General features: G+C 46.1%; 1 protein-coding gene across 1 annotated transcript in view; it reads left to right on the forward strand.

Annotated features, from left to right (window-relative positions):
• Nucleotides 1–13,863: 13,863 nt before the first annotated feature.
• Nucleotides 13,864–22,421, forward strand: part of CEP192 (centrosomal protein 192) — a 140,818-nt gene continuing 132,260 nt past the window's right edge. Inside the window, exons 1-4 of the mRNA XM_075588525.1 lie at nt 13,864–14,140; nt 17,704–17,754; nt 19,102–19,248; nt 20,042–20,253. Coding sequence (XP_075444640.1) covers nt 14,030–14,140; nt 17,704–17,754; nt 19,102–19,248; nt 20,042–20,253 — 521 coding nt within the window. The 5' untranslated portion in view covers nt 13,864–14,029. The remainder of the gene's footprint in view (nt 14,141–17,703; nt 17,755–19,101; nt 19,249–20,041; nt 20,254–22,421) is intronic.

Genomic DNA, 22,421 nt, shown 5'->3' on the forward strand with positions numbered 1-22,421 from the left:
AAACGGACCTTTCGTTCGTAAGGACCAACAGGTGGATCAATTAAAGTGAGACCTATATGTCCTTACTGACCAGGTTAGACATTTAACCACCTCCACCGTTAATCCCGGACCACCTCCAGTGACTCCAGGTCCTATGACCCCGACCTTCGAACCACGGTTGCCAACTCCCAACAGGTATGCAGGAGACCCAATAGGATGTCGAGGGTTCCTGAACCCACGTTCGATACAATTTGAATTGCTTCCCTCTCAATTTCCTTCCCCATGGTCAAAGGTGGTGTACATCATATCCCTGCTGACCGAGGATGCCCTGGCATGGGCCTCTCCAATCTGGGAGCAACGCCCAGACCTGACGTCGGATATCACGCTCTTCATCGCGGGGTTCAGGAGGGTGTTCGACACTCCGGGTCATAAGGTTACTGCCGCTTCTACTCTGCTCAACATCTCCCAGGGTGATCGTACCGTGGCCCGCTATGCACTGGAGTTCCGGACAGTGGCTACTGAGACCGGCTGGAATGATGAGGCCCTAGCTGCAGTCTTCTGGCAGGGTCTGTCCGAGCGACTCAAAGATGAACTTGCAGCCCACAACCAACCTGCCGGGTTTGAGGACCTGGTACCCCTCTGCATTTGCATGGACCAGCGTCTTCAGGAAAGAATAGTGGAGAGATGCAATCGCACCTTAGGTACACCATCTTCTTCCTTTCAACTTTCAGGCCCAGTGGTCCTCTCAGCAATGACGCTAGACAAGCCCATGCAGCTAGGAGGGACCAGTCTTTCGCATACTGAGAGGCAACATAGAAGGCGTGCAGGTTTGTGTCTATACTGCGGTCACAATTGACACCTAGTGGCTACCTGTCCGCTAAGGCCGGGAAACACCACAGCCCAGTGAGAGCCAGAAGGATCACGCTGGGCACTGCAGCCTTACCCCCTCCTCAACTGTTTACGAGGCTCTATCTTCCTATTTCCATATCCAGAGAGACCTTCAGAGTTAAGACACAAGCCTTCCTGGATTCCGGGTCAGGGGGAAACATCGTGGATCAAGGATTCGCAATCAGGAACCAAATACACTTGATACCCAAAGATCGTCCGGTGGGTTGGAAGCCATTGACGATCGACCACTGCAGCCCTCGTTTATCTCCCTCCAAATGGCAAGCATCAGGATGTCAACCGGAGATGACCACTCCGAGACCATACAACTGGACGTTATCCATACTCCCTCCGTGGACATCTTGGGCCTTCCTTGACTCCAGATCCACAATCCTCTTATTGACTGGACGGAGTCCGTACCTCTACGCTGGAGCCCCCACAGTTTGGAGCATTGTATGTCCACTTCCAGGCGGTGGCGGGCATGGCGGTTACAGCTTCCGACAAGATACAACTGCCGCCAGAGTATGAGGACTTCTGCGATGTGTTCGATAAATGCCAGGCGAAGGAACTTCCACCACATCGAGTGTACGATTGCCCGATTGATCTGTTGCCAGGCACCATCCGTCCTAGGGGAGGATCTTACCCGCTGTCCATACCCGAAACCCAGGCCATGAGACAATATATCCAGGAGAACCTCCAGAGGGGGGTTGTAAGATGACATTATTGTGATAGGCAAGTAAGGGTTACCTGCTTCAGTCCTCGAGGAGGACTTTTTCCAAGTATAGTCTTTTTTCTGAGTGCATGGTCATGAGATTTCCCTCTTATCGGGCGCTCATATTTTTGTAGCTAGACTGTATGGCGACAGTTGCAGAGCGGTTAAGAATAGCCCTTTGATTTTCCGCTCTTGAAGCTGTCTTTCTGCACTTTCTCCACTCAACGGAGTTGCCAGTTCAGCTTCTTTGGGATTGAGTTGCAATTCCACCTCCACTTCCAGAGAACGTCCCATCTTCTCTGCTTCACCAGCTAAGGATTTTTCTGAGTTTGATTCAGGACGTATACCTTTTTGTGTTGCCTGTTGGCCAGGTGAAGATTTTGCTAGTGCTTGCTTAGGTGGTTTAGACTTTGCAACGTTGTTTTTCAGATGAGCAGTGTTCCCAGTGTTTTTCTATGTTTTTTTGTGGCTGTGGGATACTGTTGCTTGGTCAGGGTCAATACTTGTCCTTGTAGTACTGTCATCTCATCAGCAAGAGATCCCTGGTTTTTGAGGGCATCTTGCAAATCTCTTCTCAGGGAATTTATCTCCTCACCGTACTTTCTCTGAGCTTGCTTCCACAATTTCATTGTATTGTGAAGCACTGTGAATTTCTTTGCTCGGGCCACAGTTACTTTCTCAGTTTCTGGGCCTTCTTGTGCTCCCTCTTGTGCCGAGTCACCTGGGCTCTAAATTTGGCCTCTAGCGATGCTTTGGTGATGTTCAGGGTAGCCTTCAGTTTCTCATGCTGCTTTGCGGGGGACATACTGGGTAATCAGACGTTCCTGCAGCACTTGTACTTCTTTAGCAGCCTGCAGATTGTCTTCCTGCAGAGTTTGCGGCTTCTCCTCGGCATTCTGGAGGTGTGTACACAGACCTTGCCGTTGGTTCTGCAGTCGGTGCTCTGCTTCAAACGTTTCCTCTTCCAAAAGTTTATTTATTTCTTTAAGCTCGTGCAGCTTTTCATTCTTTTCCTTGATGTGGTCTGTCAAATGAGAATTCTCTTCTTTCAGTCTTAAGTTTTCTCTTTTTGCAGTCTCTGTAATTTTCAGGGCCTCCATGTAGTCCTCTTTCCATTTACGCACATCGGCTTTGAGAATGACAGTCTCCTGGCGTGAGACTTCCATCTCTAGGTTGAGGGTCTGAAGCTCCTTCTGAGAGACTTTGAAATCCATATTGACTGAGGTTAGTTTTTTGAGTGAAATTCCTTTTTAGAGACTTCCAGTTCTGTGCGGCAACTGCTGATCTCTTGGTGTGAGGCATCCAGTGCTGTGCGGAGAGTGTGAACCTCCTTCTGGGATATGTTCACCTCTGTCCGGATCCTGTTGACCTCCTGGTGTGTGGCATTCAGTTCTATGCAGAGAGTGTGAACCTCATTCTGAGAGACTGTAATCTCCTTCAGTGCCAACTCATACTTCTGCTTCAGATTAGCAATCATTCTATCAGATTGACTCTGCTTTTCAACCATGGCGGTAATAGTAGCATTTGCAGTATCTAGCTCAGACCTGAGATCGTCCAATTCTGTCCTGGCCAAAAAGTACATCGTGAGCACATTCTTCTGTAGGTTCACGTTATTTTTCAGTAGCTCTGCGTAATCATCTTTCTTCAGTTTCAATTGTTCCCGGAGCAGATCACAGTCACGCCTGGCAATTTTCAGGGCATCTTCAGGGCTAGTCAAGGGATCGTCACTCATTGTTCCGGCTCCGCTTCCCTGGTATGGTTGGTTGATGGTTTCTCACTATTAGCACCAGACAGACACTTCTTTGGGGTACACGACTTCTGCCTTGGGCCCTCTTGATATTCGGTCATCCGCGGGACGAATTCTCCATTTTCTCTAGGCTGCAGGGCTTTTCGGACCCCCTTTTCCTCTGCGGGATCTGCAGATGTGTCTGTTCCTTCCACGGTAAGTGAAGACCCTTTTTTCTTTTTCCGCCTTTTTGTTTTTGACGTCTCCGTCCCATCGGGGATACTGGGGTCTCTGTCTTTATTTGAAACTTCAGCAGCTTCATTGTATCCGCCATGTTTTCCTTGCAGTTGCGCTAGGTGGCGTAAATATTCAGCGATCTGCTGTTCCCGCTCTTCCTCCTGCCGATCACATTCGTCATCATAGAGAGCGGTCTTTTCAGTTTGTACCGAGTTCAGGCAACCCCACCATTCTTGGGGTGTTTTGTGGGTGTGATTCGGTTCGGGTTCCCCGTAAGAGATGTCTTCCTCCTTATCGGACTGGAAGGGCCACTCTTCCGTGGGGTAGGGTTCATTACAGGAACGCCGCATCTTGTCCTCCATTTTGGGGCTATCAGGTGTATTTTTCTTCCTGACCTCAGGAGGCGCTATTGCAACTGTTATCACTGTATTTGCTAGAACCCCAAATTGTGGTATTCCTACAGGTGGGCCTATTTTGCTTGTAGAGGTCGCAGCTCTCACAGGCATCTCTGTAGACTTTTTCTTCCCTTGGATAAGTTTTACAATATTAGCAGTACTGTGCATGCATTCACTCTCATCGTCTGAATAAGGCCTGAAGGGACACTGCTCCGTGTGGTGGGGTTCTTTACACCAGGAACACATTTTCTTCCCCATTTTTGCAGAGTCTGTATTTGACTTCAGCTGGATGGCCATTTTAAATTCCCAGAATTAGTACCATGCGTCGGTCACTGTCTGTAAAAGTTTCCCTGCGTCAGCACAGTCTTGCATCAATATTCACACTTTTCTGCATATACTCCATTCACAGCTGGTAGTCCTATGCGGTGTGGCACCCTTTACTTCCAGAATCAGTACCGCTCGTGGGTCACCATCTGTATTCACTGCTTCAGCGCAAATTTTTTTTTTAAAGAAAACCATAAACAAAGCCTAGCTCCTCTGGAGCACTAACTCACTTCTTGAACACTGACTATGGCTGGAAGGCAAAACCCCTTTTTCAACAACCATATTACACATTATTGTGATAGGCAAGTAAGGTTTACCTGCTTCAGCAGTCTCTCTCTCTCTCTCCTCTTGGGATTGGGGAAAAGAGTCCATCTGTGGTTTTGTGGCTTTCTTCAGTGCAGTGTAGATTTCCTGCCTGGATGTGTATCCCTTTAATTCTGGTCTCTGCTGCATGGGATTCTTTGCTTTGTTGCTCAGGCTGTTTGCAGGAACTATGCAGGCAAAAGCACAAAAAATATTCACAGGCAGTCTCCGGGGCCCCTTTTAACTTCAAGGGCCACCTCTCATCCCAACTTCTGACACCATATATAAGAGGACATGTGCAGAGGTATGCAATGGAGACTGTTTTAAGGTGAAATTAAAATAAGGCTTTATTGCGCCTGTCCCTTTTAACACAGCAAAACATTTGAAAACAACAAACGCCTATCTCTGTTTAAGGGCTAACTTACTTCCCCAGTCCCTTTCTCCAGGGCTTGAGGGATAATCCCATTACCACCCTATTCCCCAAAGTCTCAAGAGATACCTTAAAGCAGGTGGCCCTTTATGTCAATCTCTGGTAGGTTCCTGTGTCCCCTGTGTCCAGGAATATAGGTCTTTGGGTGTCTTGATCTCAGCAGAGCCTTTCTGCTCAAGACCTCTTTCCTCTTGTCAGCATCCTTGTGTACTGAGGAAAATCTCCTTCCTGTTTCTGGGAACAGGATTTTTCTAACAAACCTCTAATCAGCCAGGTGAAGTTGGTTAACTGCTGGATCCAATTAACCAACACACTGCCAGATTAGTGGCATATTCTGAACAGGGATAAATTCCCTGTTACAGGGTTCATTCGAAAATCTTCGTCGCCCGCAGGGGCAGGATTCTTTTTTGTCAAAAACAAGGACATGTCTCTCAGACCCTGCATAGATTACTAGGGCCTCAACAAACTCACCATACAGAACCGCTATCCCCTCCCGTTGATAGCCGATCTCTTTGCCAGACTTCAAGGAAATATCATTTTCACAAAATTAGATCTCAGAGGTGCCTACAACCTGGTCAGGATTAGTTGGGGAGACGAGGAAGACAGCCTTCAATACTCGTGATGGGCACTACGAGTACCGAGTCATGCCGTTTGGTCTTTTTTAACGCGCCGGCGGTCTTTCAAGACTTTGTTAATTATATCTTCAGGGACCTACTGGATAGTCATATGATAGTATATCTGGACGACATCCTAATTTTCTCCATATCTACCTAAGAACATACAGGTCACGTCAGACAAGTCTTGCAGCGTTTAAGAGAGAACCACCTTTTCGCAAAGTTAGAAAAATGCCATTTCCACAAGAGGTCCACCTCCTTCCTCGGCTACATTATCTCGGATACCGGCCTCGCTATGGACCCCGTCAAGGTTAAAGCCGTCTTAGAGTGGCCATGTCCTCTTTCCCTCAAGGCTATCCAGAGATTTCTTGGCTACGCCAACTACTACCGGAGATTCATTCAGGACTTTTCTTCAGTAGTAGCCCCGATCACGGCGTTGACCAAGAAAGGAGCCGATCCCACGAATTGGCCTGCTGAGGCTCTCCAGGCTTTTGAGAGGATTAAAAGAGCATTTGTATCGGCACCCATCCTGATACACCTAGATCCTGCTCAACCGTTCACTCTGGATGTTGACGCCTCCGATGTAGGAGCAGGAGCTATACTCTCCCAGAGGAGGAACCACAAAGCCAACTCCATCCCTGCACGTACTTTAAGCAATTTTCTTCCGCCCAAAGGAACTATGACGTGGGGAATTGCGAACTATTCGCAATCAAGATAGCTCTGGAAAAGTGGAGGCACTTGCTGGAGGGTAAAAAGGGGGACACAAAGTGATTGTGTACCAAGGAAAATTCACTTAAATGCACACCTCTCGATTACATAAAATTTTACCTTTATTACTAATAATTTAAAACATATATTATCAAGTGTTTGTGTAAGTGTAATAAAAATATATTAAACAGAGTTAAACAAAGCAGTGAAGATCCCTGAGATATATATTGCCACTTATATGCTTATTAGCAATGAGATGTTAGGGATAGAGACTGCGAATCAGCGAGATGGAAATAACCACCAATATCAGAAGTTAATCATAGTTGAATGAGGGAGAGCCAAATTGAATAAACTCCTACCCCCCTTTTGTTTCTACTTGCTGGAGGGCACTGAGATTCCGGTCACCATATTGACGGATTACAAAAACTTGTTGTACATTGAGGGGGCACGTCGACTGGGCTCTTGGCAGGCTAGGTGGTCCCTATTCTTCACACGCTTCAATTTCACAATATCATCACAATATGCTGAGCCGTCACACTGGCAATTTGGCTGAGCATAAACCTTTGTTGTTTCAAGTGTTCACTGCTAACCTTGCCTCCACAGTCTTGTCTTGCTCCTTGTTCCTAGCTCTCTGTTCTTAACCTTGGCTCTCTCTCTGGACTCCACTCTTCTATACTCCTGACCCCGGCTACCAATGACGATCCACACCTCTCCAACCCCGACCTTGGCAAAGTATCACGACGATTCGCATCTCTCCAATCCTGACCACGGCTAAAGTACCTGCAACGATCCGCCACTCTCCAACCCAGAACTCGGCAAGTATCTTTGACTATACTTACTTCTCCAAACTCGACCCAGCAACTTCGACTAATCTACACTTCAGACGCGCCCCCGCGGCTGTGGGTGGCATTATATATCTATCCTCACCTCGGCCTCACGTCACGCCTTGTTTATGGTGAGCACTCTGTTACATAAGGTAACCATACTTCCTGAATTAAGCAGTGCTTTAGACATTTTCCCATTCACTTTCACAGCACAAATGAAAATTATTACCACCATCATTATTATTAGATCCAATGCATCCACAAAATGAGTATGGTCCCATCTTTTACCCATATTGCATTCCATGAGTTCATCTTTAAGTGGGCAGTCCTTGACTGTATGACCAACCTCATTACATTTAAAACATTTTATAACAATCTGACCCCCAATAAGTTCCTTTTCCAGATCTGTTACGTCTGAATGCGCCCCTTGCTCCTGGAGTAGTGTCCCTGGGATCTTGGGAATATACCTGTTGCTCTCCAGTTTCCCTTAAATCCTGAACAGTCCTACCAGGTTTTGCAGGAACCTGGGCCTTGGAATTGCGGGTTTGTTCAGCTGGAGCAGGCATAAGAGTTCTCCTGCAGCAACATATCTCTCCACCAAAGCAATCATCTGGTCCGCTGTATGGGGGTTACTTTGACTGACCCACCGACGCAGGGTAGCAGGAAGGCCCCGTAAAAAGCGGTCCATCACTAAAAGCTCCACAATGTGCTTTAACTTTAGGTTGAAGCCACTTTCTGGGAAGGTGTATGAGGTCAAACATTTGGGATCTTGCAACCTTATCAGAGGAATACGACCATAAGTGGAACCTTTGAGCCCGTACTGCAGCGGTCACTCCCAGGTTTGATAGAATTTCATCCTTCAACTTGTAGTCGCTGGCTTGTGCCGGTTCTAGGTAATAGTAAGCCTTTTGAGGTTCTCCGCTCAGGAACGTTGCCAGTATGCTTACCCACTCAGCTGCCGGCATCCCTCTCTTTCTGCTGTGCTCTCAAATGCAAGAAGGTATGCCTCAACATCATCGTTGCAGTCATCTTTTGAAGGTAATGACTGGCCCGAATCGCCTTGGGTCCTTGGTATCTCCCATCAGGGTCCCCGCTCAGCCTCTCAGACACAGGCTGGATCTCCTGTCGCAGCTCACGGATGGCACTTTGCTGTTCCTCACGGGTCACTCTGAGTGCCTCAGCATGTATCCTTTTGGTCTCTTGCTGAGAAGCTGTGGCCTGCTGTTGGGCAGCGTTAGTCTGCTGCTGTGCAAAGATAGCCTGCTGGTGTATCTGCTGTTGTGTAAAGTTAGTTTCTTGTTGTGCAAAGGTAGCCTGCTGCTGTGTAGAGGTAGCCTCCATGGTGAGTTTGAAGTGGTTTTATACCCTCAGACATATAATGTGGGTGCCCGCATTCTCCACCAAATGTGACAAAATACCCTTTTTGTCTGAAGGGTTCTTATTTGGGTACCTTAAAACCCACTGTCTTTTAGGGTAAATCACAGTCACAGGACCATCCAGCTCTGGTTTAAGTGCTTTATATTTTAGTCACTCCAGCAGACAAAATCGAGACAAACAAAAGAATCAAAATAAATCCTAGCTCTATCCGAGCATTTTTCTAGTTATCTTTGGGTGACATTCCCACTTACCAAACAACAAAACACATACATCATAAACCAAACCTGTTGCAGGCCAGTGCCTGTCTGTAGCATTCAGCTCTCTTAGCTGGTATAAGGGAGAGGGAAGAACTGATCCAGCCAGCCCTTTCTAATACTCTGTTGATTAAGGCCAGGTGATCTGTACCTGGCTTCATTTGCAAAACCTTCCCTGGGCCTTCAACCCTTAGTAGGGATAGGTATAATTTGCAGATGCAGAGCTTATGTATCTCCCATCCATAACTTTACCACATTTCCTCTCACAACTGTTCAAGCAATATTTCACTAGGAGAGTGCGCCTTCTCTTTCTTTTTTTCCCTTTTCCTAGATTTTCACTGGGCGTAGTTTTTCACACGGAGAAAGCAGCCTGCAACTCCAAAGGACCAACGGTGGTTTTTATTATTATTGCTTGGACTTTCATGTCATTTATATATCGCATGATCTTAATATCTTCAAGCTATCTAGTCAGGTATTTGGTTTCTGGTCTGACTAAGGTTTTTATATAGAAACATACAGTGCTTAGATTAGAGAAAAATTATTACAAGTGTAACGGGTATTCCCCCCCCCCCAATCGCAGATATAGTGTGGGGTGCAAGGGAACATACGGTGTTACCATAGGTGTTGTGCATTACCTGTTGGCTCACAGCAGGGCTGAGCTTCCGACACGGGGAACCTGGGGCAATACAATACTAGGGACAACCACTTACTCGATACAGCGCCTCCACCTGCGATGGCTCCCACCAGAGGGGGAGTGGTTCCTCGCAGGACAATCAATAATAACATACACGGTGAGGTATAATAACTAAGGACTTTACTAACATGCAAACAACGTATCACGGCAATACCACAATATAACCTGTGTCCCTCTCTAGAGGAGACACCTACTGCGTCGCGCAGGACGCTTCCCGAACACCAGGTGATCCCACCCAGTGTCCAAAGAACCCCACCCAATGTCCCGCACTCTTGGAGAGAACGTGGGTGACTGCGCAGTCACAGTTACACTAAGGGGCCCGTTGGTGCACTTATGACTGTATGGTACCTGCCGAGCACTCCGGTACTCGGATCAGCAACTTGCTTCGCAAAGGGTCAGACGTGTGATGAATCCGTCTGATCCTCCAACCGAACTCCTGGCACGCGGCCCGCCAGTGGCGATCCTATTCTGATGAAAGTCTCTGGGGACCCCAACGTGGGTCCGAACCTCTTCACAGGGACAGCAGCATCCGCTGAGTCCCTAACTAACACTTGGCACTAATGTAACAGGAACCCTAACCTAGGGCCTGTCCCTGTAGTACCACAACTGGGGGTGAGAACCTATCTGGGACCTAAGGGGTTAATAGCCTGCCTCGCTCCCCTTACAGTTCCCTGTTCTACTCTACCCCTACAACTAGCCTTCGCAGTCCTGACTAACTACATCTAGTACTTCCAGCACTTGCAGTAACGCGCTGCAACCTATTGGATGCTGACAGCCAACATGCTGCGCACCACTGTGCATGCCTGTCAAACCTCACCGCACTGACAACCGTGATTCTGACCAGACCGCTCACTAACACTAAGGGCAGCGTCCCTATCTCGGGCCTCCCTGCGCATTTACCCACTAACCTAGTGGGGAGTTGGGGCCTACCTGGGGTGTGGGTACCTATTTGGGGCAGGAGCTGCACTCGCTCCCCGCACCCTTCCTTCCCTCACAGCTCCCTGGCTCCAACTGCAATCCTGAGTGACAGGGTCCCTTAACCTAGGGCAGTCCCTGGCAACACTCTCTACATGGGGGTAACTAGATACCTCGGGCCCTGGGGGTGCTGGCCTAGTACAGGGAGTCCCTGACTCCTGTACCCTTCCTCCTTCCCTGGGCTGCTCCGGTCTCTCACTGCCCAACGTGCTGCAAGCCCGCGAAATGTATCCTTTCTCGCTCCAGGGCAATCCTTCAGCCCTATTGGCTCCTATGAGGCACCTGATGCCTCCCTCGCTATGCTCCATGGGAGTTGTAGTCCCATAGAGCCTATCCTGGCATTGGGGCCGCTTGCGCACTTGCCCTGCGCATGCGCGAGTCTTTGGGGGCCGCCTCAACCCTTCCTGCACTTTCCCTACACTCGCGCGACGTCTCCCTAGCTCCAGGGACTCTTCCGCGCCTACGCGATCACTGCGCATGCGCGAGTGGCTATGCAATGGCGGCGGCCTCACAGACCTGCTCCGGGAGCGCCGGGAGCCCAGCGACGCGATCGCGGCCTTGGCAACCGGCCGCACGCGTCCCCGGCAACCCCCGAGCAGGAGCCTGACCGCCCTCACCCCTACGATACGCCGACGGGGCCGCCATTGAACTCGGCGGCACCCGCGATCGGCAGCTAGGTGAGGGGGGTACTGACAGGCTGGGGAGACCTGGCTACACAAGCACATGCAGTTACAATAAATGCAGAACAGTTTTGTTGCAGGGTACATGCAACCACACACGCGGGTTCTCATGATAAGGCTTCTTTATTGAGCCTTAAAAACATACAGCACACAAAACAAAATAGCTTCTCTTCAGCAGACAAAAACAAAATAGCTTCTCTTCAGCATAGAAAACAAGGCAGCTTCTCTTCAGCATGCAGGACACAGACAGTTCATCACACATGTACTTTGAAAAACAGACCTTATAGCAGTAATCTCTTCAGCATTTCAGTCCTGTCTCCTGACCAGCTAGCTTGCATGTGTGTACAGCCTGGGGTTTTTTAAACACCTTGATTATGCAGCTGGGGTCAGACTAATTAAGCAGCTCTTCTCAACTGAAACTTAACCTCGTCACTGCTGCACTGCAAGCCTAAACATAGGTTTGCCAGGTATATGGCTGGTGACGTTCATTTACCCTGTCACAACTTTCTTAAAATAACAGGATAAAACATAAAACTGAAATCCATATACAGTACGTTACCATGTCATAAGTTTTCCCCCAGAGAGGTCACTGGTGTAGAAATATGACAATTCATGTGTTTGATCCCAAACACACCTCTGTTGAATTCTGATTTCATAACTCCAGGGCAAGCCCTATATATCATTATTTTTCCATTGAAAACAACATCTCACCCCCATCATAAATCAGTTGCTAGGTTGACGGTTTTACGAATTTAGAAAAAAAATCTCCTTAAAAAAACGTTTAAATTCATACCTCGATATATAGACGCACTCATAAGTTATTTTCTCTAATACAGATTCAAGCGATTATGAAGGATATAACCATACTCATTTTGACCGTCTTGCTCCGAAATTTGAGGGACAAATGGATATGCCCCTGGTACCCCTTACTCATGTAGTGTGTTGTCTTATTGCATGCGTCTCCTTGCAACGATTACAGATATCTAGACGTTATACATTAAGATAGAAGTTATCACCAAATAACCTCAGTTTTAATACATTCCTTCCTTTGTGGAATTTCATAGCCATGCCCCCTGAACCTTGCAGAATCCTCCAGAGAATGCTTTGAAAGTACCTCTAAAAGTCCTGTTTACTTGGATGTCAGAGGGGCCATAAATGAACCCCTCTCTGGCAAAACAGATGCCCTTATCTCCAGATTTTATCAGCCCTAAAACTAGGCCTCACCAAGGGTTTAACAGGCCATTAAACATCCGTGTACTTTTAAAACGAATAGTAACCACTTTAACCTCTGAATCACCATATTGATTAAAGTACATAATATCTCATATTATCATGACATGGGGTCATGCCCCTCCAGCAGTGCGGTCATGTGACTGTGGCAACTATTTTCCAGGAAACAGAGGAGGCTATGTACTGGAAAAATGCAGTCACTAAGTTATGGGGCCCAAGGAGTGCCAGTCCCTATGAAGTAGTGACTACATCCTGGGTCACCCAAAGGGTTAAAGCAGCATTTTATGCTGCTCATTTTAATTTTACCTAAAGCAGAGGTTCCAGAAGCTCCACAGTTCTCCCTCGAGGCTTTGCACCGTCAACAGGCATAATATATAATCACTGGGTACAAAATGGTGTTTGGGTCATGGCCTGGGCCAATAGAGAAGCTGATGACATTGTTGCTTACTATTGGTGAGTGACCCCTAATCCATATTTGTAGTTTTTTGTATCAAAACTGGCACACACAAAAACTACAAATATCTTGGAGTCCCTGGATGTTTTGGGCAGTGTTGCCACCTCTCCGGGTTTGACCTGGAGACTCTGGAATTCAGGCACTTACCTCCAGGCTACGGGTTGCCATTATCAATCTCCGGGTGTTGGCAGTGTGCGGTGTGGTGCGGCAGCGTCTTCGGCATTACCATGTATTATTTGTTTTACTCTGTGCCCAGGACATACTTGAAAACGAGAAGTAACTCTCAATGTATTACTTCCTGGTAAAATATTTTATAAATAAATTCTTCGTTATTTTCATGCAATTCCCCCTTTAACTACAGTTAACATGGCTGAGTGGCGTCAAATAACGCCGCATGCCATGGCAACCGACGCCAAATGACATCATGATGCCATGGCAACGCAGCACCGCGTAGCGTCATAAAGACACGTAGCGTCCGGTTGCTATGGCAACGCGGCGTCATTTGACGCATTGCAGCCATGTTCACTGCAGTTGGAGGGGGAATTTCAACAGAATGCCGGAAGACGCCGCACCACCACTCCTCCCAACAAGGGTTCCCCCACTCTGGCTTGGCCTTCAGTAGAAGGTGGCAACCCTGGTCCAGGGTCATGGATGAGCTCTGGGGAACCCCCTTTTCAGGTACCGGTGAACAAATATGTCCATTGAAGTGGGGACTGCTGCTTCTATAGGTAGAGGGCATAAGATATAGACACAGTACCTGCTGAAAAGGTACAATTGGAAGGTGTTTTGTTTTTATGCACTTTAATTTATTTATATTTTTTTTTTATTCGAATGATTTTGTAAAAACAAAAACAAAACATGAACCATCTCTGATAGGGAAACACAGGTTAAAAGACGTGACACAGACAAGTGTTTACATCCTATTTTTAAACGTGCTGGAATGAAATTGGAAATCCAGACTAGGAGCACGTGACACGGTCAGCATAACACGTGACACGGTCAGCATAACATCACGTGTCCCATACGCGGATAATTGAAAGTTGCGCGCTGCCAACGCATGCGCGCTAAACGGCAGGCCCTGTGACGTCACAATCGCCGCTGAGCACAAGCGAATTCAAAGTGGTTCCGTTGCTGGAACTTCTCGCGCGGCTCCCTCTGTGACGTCACGAGCGGCCTCCTGCAGATCAGCCAGAGTTCGGGCGGCGCTGCTCGCTTTACCCCAACCGGCATGTTCGTTGCCAAGAGCATCGCGGCCGATCACAAGGATCTCATCCACGATGTGTCCTTCGACTTCCATGGCAGGAGGATGGCGACCTGCTCCAGCGACCAGAGCGTGAAAGTATGAGCGAGCGAGCGAACACGTGGGAAGTGGAGGTGTGGGTGTCCAGGGAGATCAGCACGGGAGTGGTCCTCTCTGAGATTTGGGGGGGTGCAAGCAGCCCTGGCTCCCTCTGCTGAACATTGCAATGCTGCCTAATTACCATGACTGCACTGTGCTCAAAGTTAATTTATTGAGGGAGGGCAAAAGTCTGCAGCTGATAAGCACATAGTATTTCATGATCACAGCTGTGTAACGTGTTTAGAGGGTATCAGTGCTGGGGGTGCTGTTCGTACGAAAACATGCTTGCAGTACCTTAATGCAGGGGTGCAAACCTCCAGTCCTCAAGGGTCACCAACCGGCCAGGTTTTAAGGCTATTCCTGCTTTAGCACAGGTGGCTCAATTTTGATTGAGCCACCTGTGCTGAAACGGGCATATCCTTTAAACCTGGCCTGTTGGTGGCCCTTGAGGGATGGAGTTGTGCACCCCTGCCTTAATGTATAAATATATAAACCTGGGGCTGCAGCACCACTCGTTTCAGCCTCCACGGAGGTCTAAGGCACCTCCTTATTTTTTTTTGTGAATGGCACAGGTCAGCACCATGATTTCTTGTTTAATGTAACCCGTCAGTGCTGTGGGAGTATGCAGTGCATTGCTGGACCTTTTTCAGTTCTGTAGGGTTATGCTGTAGTTGGTGACAGCAGCTAATTTATTTCTGTTTTGGGGTAACCTGTGTTGGGGGTGCTGTGACACTGGTCCTGTGCACGTACGTGGGGACCGCTGATTTTGGGTGCTAGCCCCCTTATTCATTCGCTCACAGACATGCCATTTATTCCTCAAAGGAGGCAGGAAATTGGAGAGTCATATATATATTTAATGGGGTTTTTATGGTTCTAAGGCTGGGGTGATCAACTCCAGGCCTCAGGGGCCACCAGCAGGTTGGGTGTTAAGGATATCCTTGCTTCAGCACAGGTTTTTCAAGTGGTCCCGCTACAGCAAGACTGAGCCATTGATTGAGCCACCTGTCCAGATGTGGGGATATCCTGAAAACCTGACCTGTTGGTGGTCTTTGAGGACTGGAGTTGGCTAACCCTATTCTAATGGCATTGTTCTGTTCTGTTTGCAAAGTAATTGTGGTGGTGTCGTTAAGACAGATAAGAGTAAATTGCTCACATGCTCAAAATTTAGGGTTTCTGAGATATATTAAAAACTATATATATATATAGATATATATATTTAAGATATATATTTAAGGATATTTGCTTTTTAATGAAGCCAGTAACACTTGTATTTTGATTGACCCACTTGACATCAGTGGGAGTCTTAATGTGATCATGCGCCATTGCGGTTTAATGGATAACTCTGTTAATACCTTATACTTTGTGTTGGTCAAGTACGGGCATCATCTGCTTTAAACCCGTTCCTGCCTGCAACACTATATAAAAATAGGAAACATGGATTGAAAAAGTGATACGCTAAATATGTCGGTGTAAACAAAAGTATCCCATGTGATGGGTTTAGAGCAGAGCACTTGGCCTAGTGCTCGGTGGCAGAACTACTGTAGTTGCAGCTGGTTCAGCTACACCAGGGCCCATACTATACTACTCGCTCACTGGAGCAGCGTTCCAGCATCTCTACAGGACTCGCTCTTTCCCGGGGCCCTACCTGTGCAGCGGGGCCTTGGGCGGAGAGAGAGCCCACCCAGGTGGTCCGAACCCTGAAGTTGAGCCCAACTTCTGCAATCGCTGCCTTGGTGGGCTCTCACCGCCGAGTAAGGTCCTGCTTCACAGGTAGGGCCCCAGGCAGGGGAGGGGAGTGTGGTTTGGGGCTTTCTAATCCCCTTGCCAAGGTCTGTGTTTGAATGAAATGTTGATCTGTGTGGATTAAAATACCCCCTTTTTTTTATTTTTTATGAACCACCTCTGGAGTGCCTGCTCCTGCTAGTTTTAGGAGGATGTGTCCTGCAGTATGTTTGAAATACATGTAATATAAATATATTCATTAACAAAACTAAGTTTAGGGGTGATGACTCTGCTCGTGGTGATTAACAGTGAAGTGGTTCATGATGTGGAAAGGTTGGTAATGCTTTGTGTTAACGCCTTTTCACTTTTAGAGTGTGCTTTGATTTTGTATTTTGGCGGGGTTTTTTTTGTGAACTTGTCAAATTTTGTTTTGTCAAATATACACACTCTCTATGAATGTATATAGAAAATCCAGCTTGGTGGTCGGTGTCCAAATACAATTCACAAACCAATAGTCCTCTAAGTGAGCTATAGTTAATCTGTATGTTTATGCAGAGCAAGGTTTGCTTACTAAGCATTGAAAAGGGTTCATCTTTAATGATAAAGCAGACTTTAGTCAAGCAATCAGACTCTCAAAAAAATCTGGTGACTATCGCAGGAAAAAAATAAAAAAAACCTCCACTGAACACTTCAGTGCAGATGTCTCTACTCCTCTTAGCCTGCGGCCCCGCTGGCGCTGACCGCGCTCATGCTTGAGCGGTGACGTCACCAGCTCCCAAGCGTGATTGTCAGGGTCCTGTCTATTTTGCAAGCGTGCACGTGGGGGCTTGTGCGAGCGTGCTTGCCCGCACACCGCGTGAGTGGGGTTGGGACAATTTAAATTGCAGCAACTAAACTCGGCAAGCGGCGTGTGCACGTAGCCTAACATACAGCAAGGGAGCGCAGAGGTTCCCCGCTGTGCACCCCTGCCTGCTCGCGCCCTCTCCTTACCTTGCCTTCGGCATCAAATGACGCCGTGGATTCACGTGACTGATGCTGCTTTGTCACGGTGAACTTTTCTTACTCTAAAAACGATAACTCCTTGTTCCCATCACAAATCTAAATACAGTATGTGAGTTTTACATGAACTAGTTCAGCAGAATGGGAAACCTTTCCTTACAGGGTATTGAAAATGGCACACAATGCGGTATGTGTTGGGCTGATTATTGCCTTGCTGCAAATAAAAACCCCTCCATACTTCTATTTGTTATATAGGTGCACGGATACATAAAGGCAGTCTGATAGCTTGACCTGCTACATTGAGGTCTATGGTCTAATACTTGGGAGCGTGAGATTTTCTGGGTGAAGGGGGGCGTGCGTTGTTTACAGAGGCCCGCGCTCTTCCCCACAACATTTAAAGTGAATGCCTGGGGAGGCTCGAGGCTTCTGTAACTCTCTTATCGGCTTTTCGGAGACGCGGCGTCAAATGGTAACACGCTGCCATGGCAACATGATGTTGTGCCATCATATGATGCCACCTATGCCAGAGAGCCGTTGACGAGGGAGGCGTGAGCAGGGGGCAAAGCAGACAGGTGGGTACAAACGGAAAAGTTTGTGCACCCTATGTCTAATAGCATAACCAGCTTTTTGTGACAGCAGTTGAAGCAGGACAGTGAGCGTACAATGAGCATTGCATTAACATGGTGTTGGTTGACTGTAAATAATTAAATTAATTTCCTCTGTGCTGGAAACAGATATCACTACTCCATGCAGGACACTGTTAAATTATTGACTAAAGTGCTCAATTTGTTGAGTCATCAGTGTCTTTCTATGAAGCTCTGACTTTGTTTCTTCTTTTATAGGTTTGGGACAAAATCGAAAATGGTGATTGGCATTGTACTGCAAGCTGGAAGGTGAGAAATAAGTTTAAACAAATATATATACATACATATTATTGACCTTGTTAAAGCAGCACTTCCGGCAAATCTATTTTTAACATTTAAATGGTCTTTGGCGCTGAAATCAATGCGGTTTAGCTGCAGAGACACCTTGCTTCAAACTTATTTTTTGTATGTGTGTGTCACTAGGAGTGCTGCTTTAATACTGGATTTGTTTCAGTTCTATCTGGGTCATCGCTTCATACTTCTATATATATCTTTTATTTTAATAACGCCCACTGTGTACTCAGTGATTTTACAAAGACAATACAGGGAATTATAATAAGCGTGACTAAGATTCGACCATAGGAATTGAAATCCTTGCCCCAGTGAGCTTACAATCTAAGTGGTATGTTGGGCAACTTAGAGACAGCAGGTGAGGAAACAAGTGCAGTAGATGGCAGTTCTTGGCAGGAATGACTGGGACAATAGCCATGAGTCCAGGCTGTTGGGATGCTTCATTTAAGAGGTGGGTTTTCAGGTTTGATTTAAAGGTGGGGAGAGAAGGTGCTTGGTGTATACTGAGTGTAAGGGAGTTCCACAGGTAAGGTACAGTGAGGGGGAAAAGTTTTAAGGTGAGAGAGCAGTAGAGGTGAAAGGTATGGGAAGGAGACGGTTATGGGTAGAGCACAGGAGACGAGCAGGGGCATAACGAGAGATCAGAGCTGAATAATACTTTACTTTTTACATGAATAATCCAGTTTTGCAAATACGAACCACTTTGGTGTTCACCACCAGGTGCCCTTGTTTTTGATAATTGTTTCTCTGTTTCTACAAGCATTTGAGAAAATGTAAATGGCTGCACATGAGACAAATAATAAGAACATTACGTACTATTTATCTGTAAGGCATAATCGTGTTTTTGAAGTGCAGTATAATGGCAGTAACGTACCATATTCGTGATCAGAAAAAGACCAACATCAATTTATACATGACTTCCAGACATCATGTTCGAGATATTGGGAGAATGGAGGAATGTGTTCGTATGAGAACTTGTGTTCCTGCACACAACGCATGATTTAGACATGCTTTTTTCTAGAAACACATGACCATTCTTGGTGCTGGGCACTCACTGCAAGTACTCATACTGCTTACTATTTATTTACTTCCGTCTGAGCCAAGTCTGACAGGTAATTAGTCCTGAAATGCAGACTTATTCATTGTACCGTTGTAATTCTATATTTTGTATGTATTCATCTAATGCAAACTGGTGTCCTATAGATAAACTCCTCATTCTTGGAAGGAATGTTTGGGTTTAGCCTCTAGTAGTAAAAGGGATGTTTCTCACCACCGTGTTTTATTTGCGTCTCTCCTCTCTTATAGACACATAGTGGTTCTGTGTGGCGCGTCACTTGGGCTCATCCAGAGTTTGGCCAGGTTTTGGCCTCGTGCTCATTTGACCGAACAGCTGCAGTATGGGAAGAAATAGTAGGCGAATCAAATGATAAGCTGCGTGGACAGAGTCACTGGGTAAGAACTTATTACGTCAAAGTGTTTTCCAACAAGAAAATAGATTGCAGTTCTTTGTCTGAAGTACTTTCCAAATGCGCTATTAACGTTAGTGTTGGGGGCGGTGGCATCGGTGAGGCACTGGTCCTCCGCTACTTCTTCGTCATGTGAATGCTCCAGGCCCTTAATGTGGGAAGTGAAGGGTGCTCCAATTCAGTTTCCATTGGGTTGGTTGCTCCATCGCAGTCAGCCCAATTTCCATCTGAAAAAACAAACGGGTGCCTATGATATATTTGGTACGTCATAAGGGCTTCTGGTCTGCCAGGTGGTAGGTCATGGTGGCAGTGTGAAAACTACAGGCGCAGTCCATGCAGTCTACTTGTTTTTTAAAGGATCTCTTTCCAGTGCTGTTTTTATTTTTTAAATCTAATGCACTATTCAGGAGATACTAGCTAGAGCAGGGGTTTCACTCGCTTCATATGATGGACCTGGTTAGATTTCATTGTACTTCATTCAGGCCATATGTAGCAGAGGCGAGAACTTCAGCGCACGGACACGTGGTCGCTGCAGCAGGATTACGTGACCTGGCAAGCCTCGCGATAATTCCTGCTGCAGCGAGCATGGTGGCAGCATGGGACATTGGAGGTAGCGCAGAACCCCCTTCTCCCCCACCTCCCCCCCATGCAAGACCGCCGGTCTTTCTCTGTGGGCTAGAGAAAAGCGCTTGGCGGCCCGCCGGCGTTGTTTGACACCCCTGAGCTACAGCTTAAAATCATACATTTTTTTTTTTAATTTTTAATATATATATTTATAGGTAAAACGAACTACCCTTGTGGACAGCAGGACGTCTGTTACTGATGTAAAGTTTGCTCCAAAACACATGGGTCTGATGTTGGCCACTTGTTCTGCGGACGGCGTGGTAAGGGTGTACGAGGCTCCTGACGTCATGAATCTAAGTCAGTGGTCTCTCCAGCATGAAATCTCGTGCAAGCTGAGCTGCAGTTGCATCTCGTGGAATCCTTCTAGGTTAGTTGATATCTTAAGCAAGCCCAACTGAACTCCCTTAACTGCAGAACGTATGCATACCTTTTGCTGGTTAAGATGACTAACTGCATTTTTTTGCACTGTGTTGCTAGCACCTGTGCCAGTAAACCCTGGAAACATTTATTTTGTTACTGAACATTACTTGGATGAGGCTTTCAGTCACGTCTCTTTATTTACTTTCTTGTCTAGAATAGTTGCTGTATAATTTATTTATTTTCAATTTTAATATAGGATTGAAACAGGGGGTCTCTGGCGCTGAACCCCATTCATTTCAGCTCTAAGGACCCCTGCTGACAGATACTTGCCTCCGAAGGGGGTGTCTGTGTCTGCTGCAGTTTAAGGCTCCTTATTCACATGGGCCAATACGAAGCCGCACCGGGTAATGTTACGGCTTCCTATTGGCCCGGGGACTTTGGAAAGCAGCCATAATGTAAACCCTGGAGTCGTTACTGGCACCCACTACTGAGGTCTGTAACTCTGGAAGCAGGGGGTCCCCAGAGACACCCTGCTTCAAACCTGTCTAAAAAAAGGGGGGGAGGGGAAAACTCTGTGGGTTGCCTCTTTTTAAAGAACTAAAGGAAATGAACTTTTGGATATCTGTTCCCAATCTTTCACGTGTACTACAGTGCGCGCACATGCTGCTAGTGAATATATATCTATATATATATATATATATATATATATATATATATATATATATATATATATATTTATTTATATTCGTCATATTGTGTATTTTTGATCACAGCCCCAGTGTGGCCGAGACATTTTGGATTATAGATGCCATTTTCACTGACCCTAAAGTGCAATAAACCACCCAAGACAATGGGATTATTAGTCAACCGCTCTTACAGATTATCCAACCGGGTGTTCATTCCTATTCAAGTCCCAGGGAGTTGATGCCCGTTGGGTGCGTTGACCTGTAACAGAGCTTCATGAATCTGGGGTAACGAGTAATCATCAGAGAACCTTTCCACAATGAAAGGCATATGTTTGCATCTCTGTGGGAGTTGAATGCTTTACAACCTTGGAATGGACCGCTGCATTGTATTATTTTAGCATTGCATGGGAGCTGCATCATGCTTATGTCACGCTAGAGACATATATGTGAAGTTGTTTAAACACATACAGTAACCAAGGGTTTAACTTTCATTTTAAAAATACATTTTTTTCTCTTCTCATGGTGTCTGCATTAATGGGCCATTTAAAAATAAATGTTTACGTATAACTGCCTGGTGACAGTTTACAAATGTCAGAGATTTGATCTGGTAACTTCAAATGGGACATCATAAAAATTCCTGAGTCCTTGCTGGTAACAAACAGAGGTGAGAAGAGGGTCACTATGTTGCTTATTAAAGATCCCCATCATGTAAGATCATTTAAAATCTGGTCTAATTTAGAAGGATCAAAGATACTTGTGACGAGCCAAAATACTGAATTGTAGTGATGGTAAATACTGTATGACAGTCTGGTTAGCAAATTTCAGATATTAGTTTCCTCCTTCAAAACTAAAATGTGCTTTAGCAAAAATGATGTATATGCCTTTGGCAAAATCATACGAATGTTATGATGAGGGTAGTATTATTCTAGGGGGTTATATCGGGAGAGTGTTATGAGGCATTTTATATTCTCCGATTCATTCGTATTTAAAATCGTTCTCTCTCCCAGCCTTAAATGTCACGAAAGATTGAGTGGGAGACACGACCTACAAAGGTTTGGCCTGTCCTTGTAACAGGGTCAAAGTTTTGAGCATAAAAATGATTTCATGGACAAAAATCAGAATTCATCTGACAGGGGTTATATATCTAACATATAAATTCTCATATTTCAATCACGCGATCTAGTGAGGAGTCTAATATATTGTAACATGTTGGGCAACCTTCATCTTAAAAAAAAAAAATTCCCCTGTATGAAACTGTCTGCATTTATTTATTGTATGTTTTATTTATTATGTATTCCTTTTCGCATATTAAATCTCAAATATAGTACAGTAAGTACCTTTTTGGGGGTCTCTAATTGAAACTAGTACCTTTGCTAATTACATCTTCTAGTAAAAAGGGGTTCGGGGCCTCCTGAGGGTGAGATGTTAAATAATTCTTGGTGGTGGCAGTGTAATTGATATGTAATGTAACGGTTGTGTGGGAATAATT

This window comes from Ascaphus truei, chromosome 2 (assembly GCF_040206685.1).
Source record: "Ascaphus truei isolate aAscTru1 chromosome 2, aAscTru1.hap1, whole genome shotgun sequence".
Lineage (NCBI taxonomy): Eukaryota > Metazoa > Chordata > Amphibia > Anura > Ascaphidae > Ascaphus > Ascaphus truei.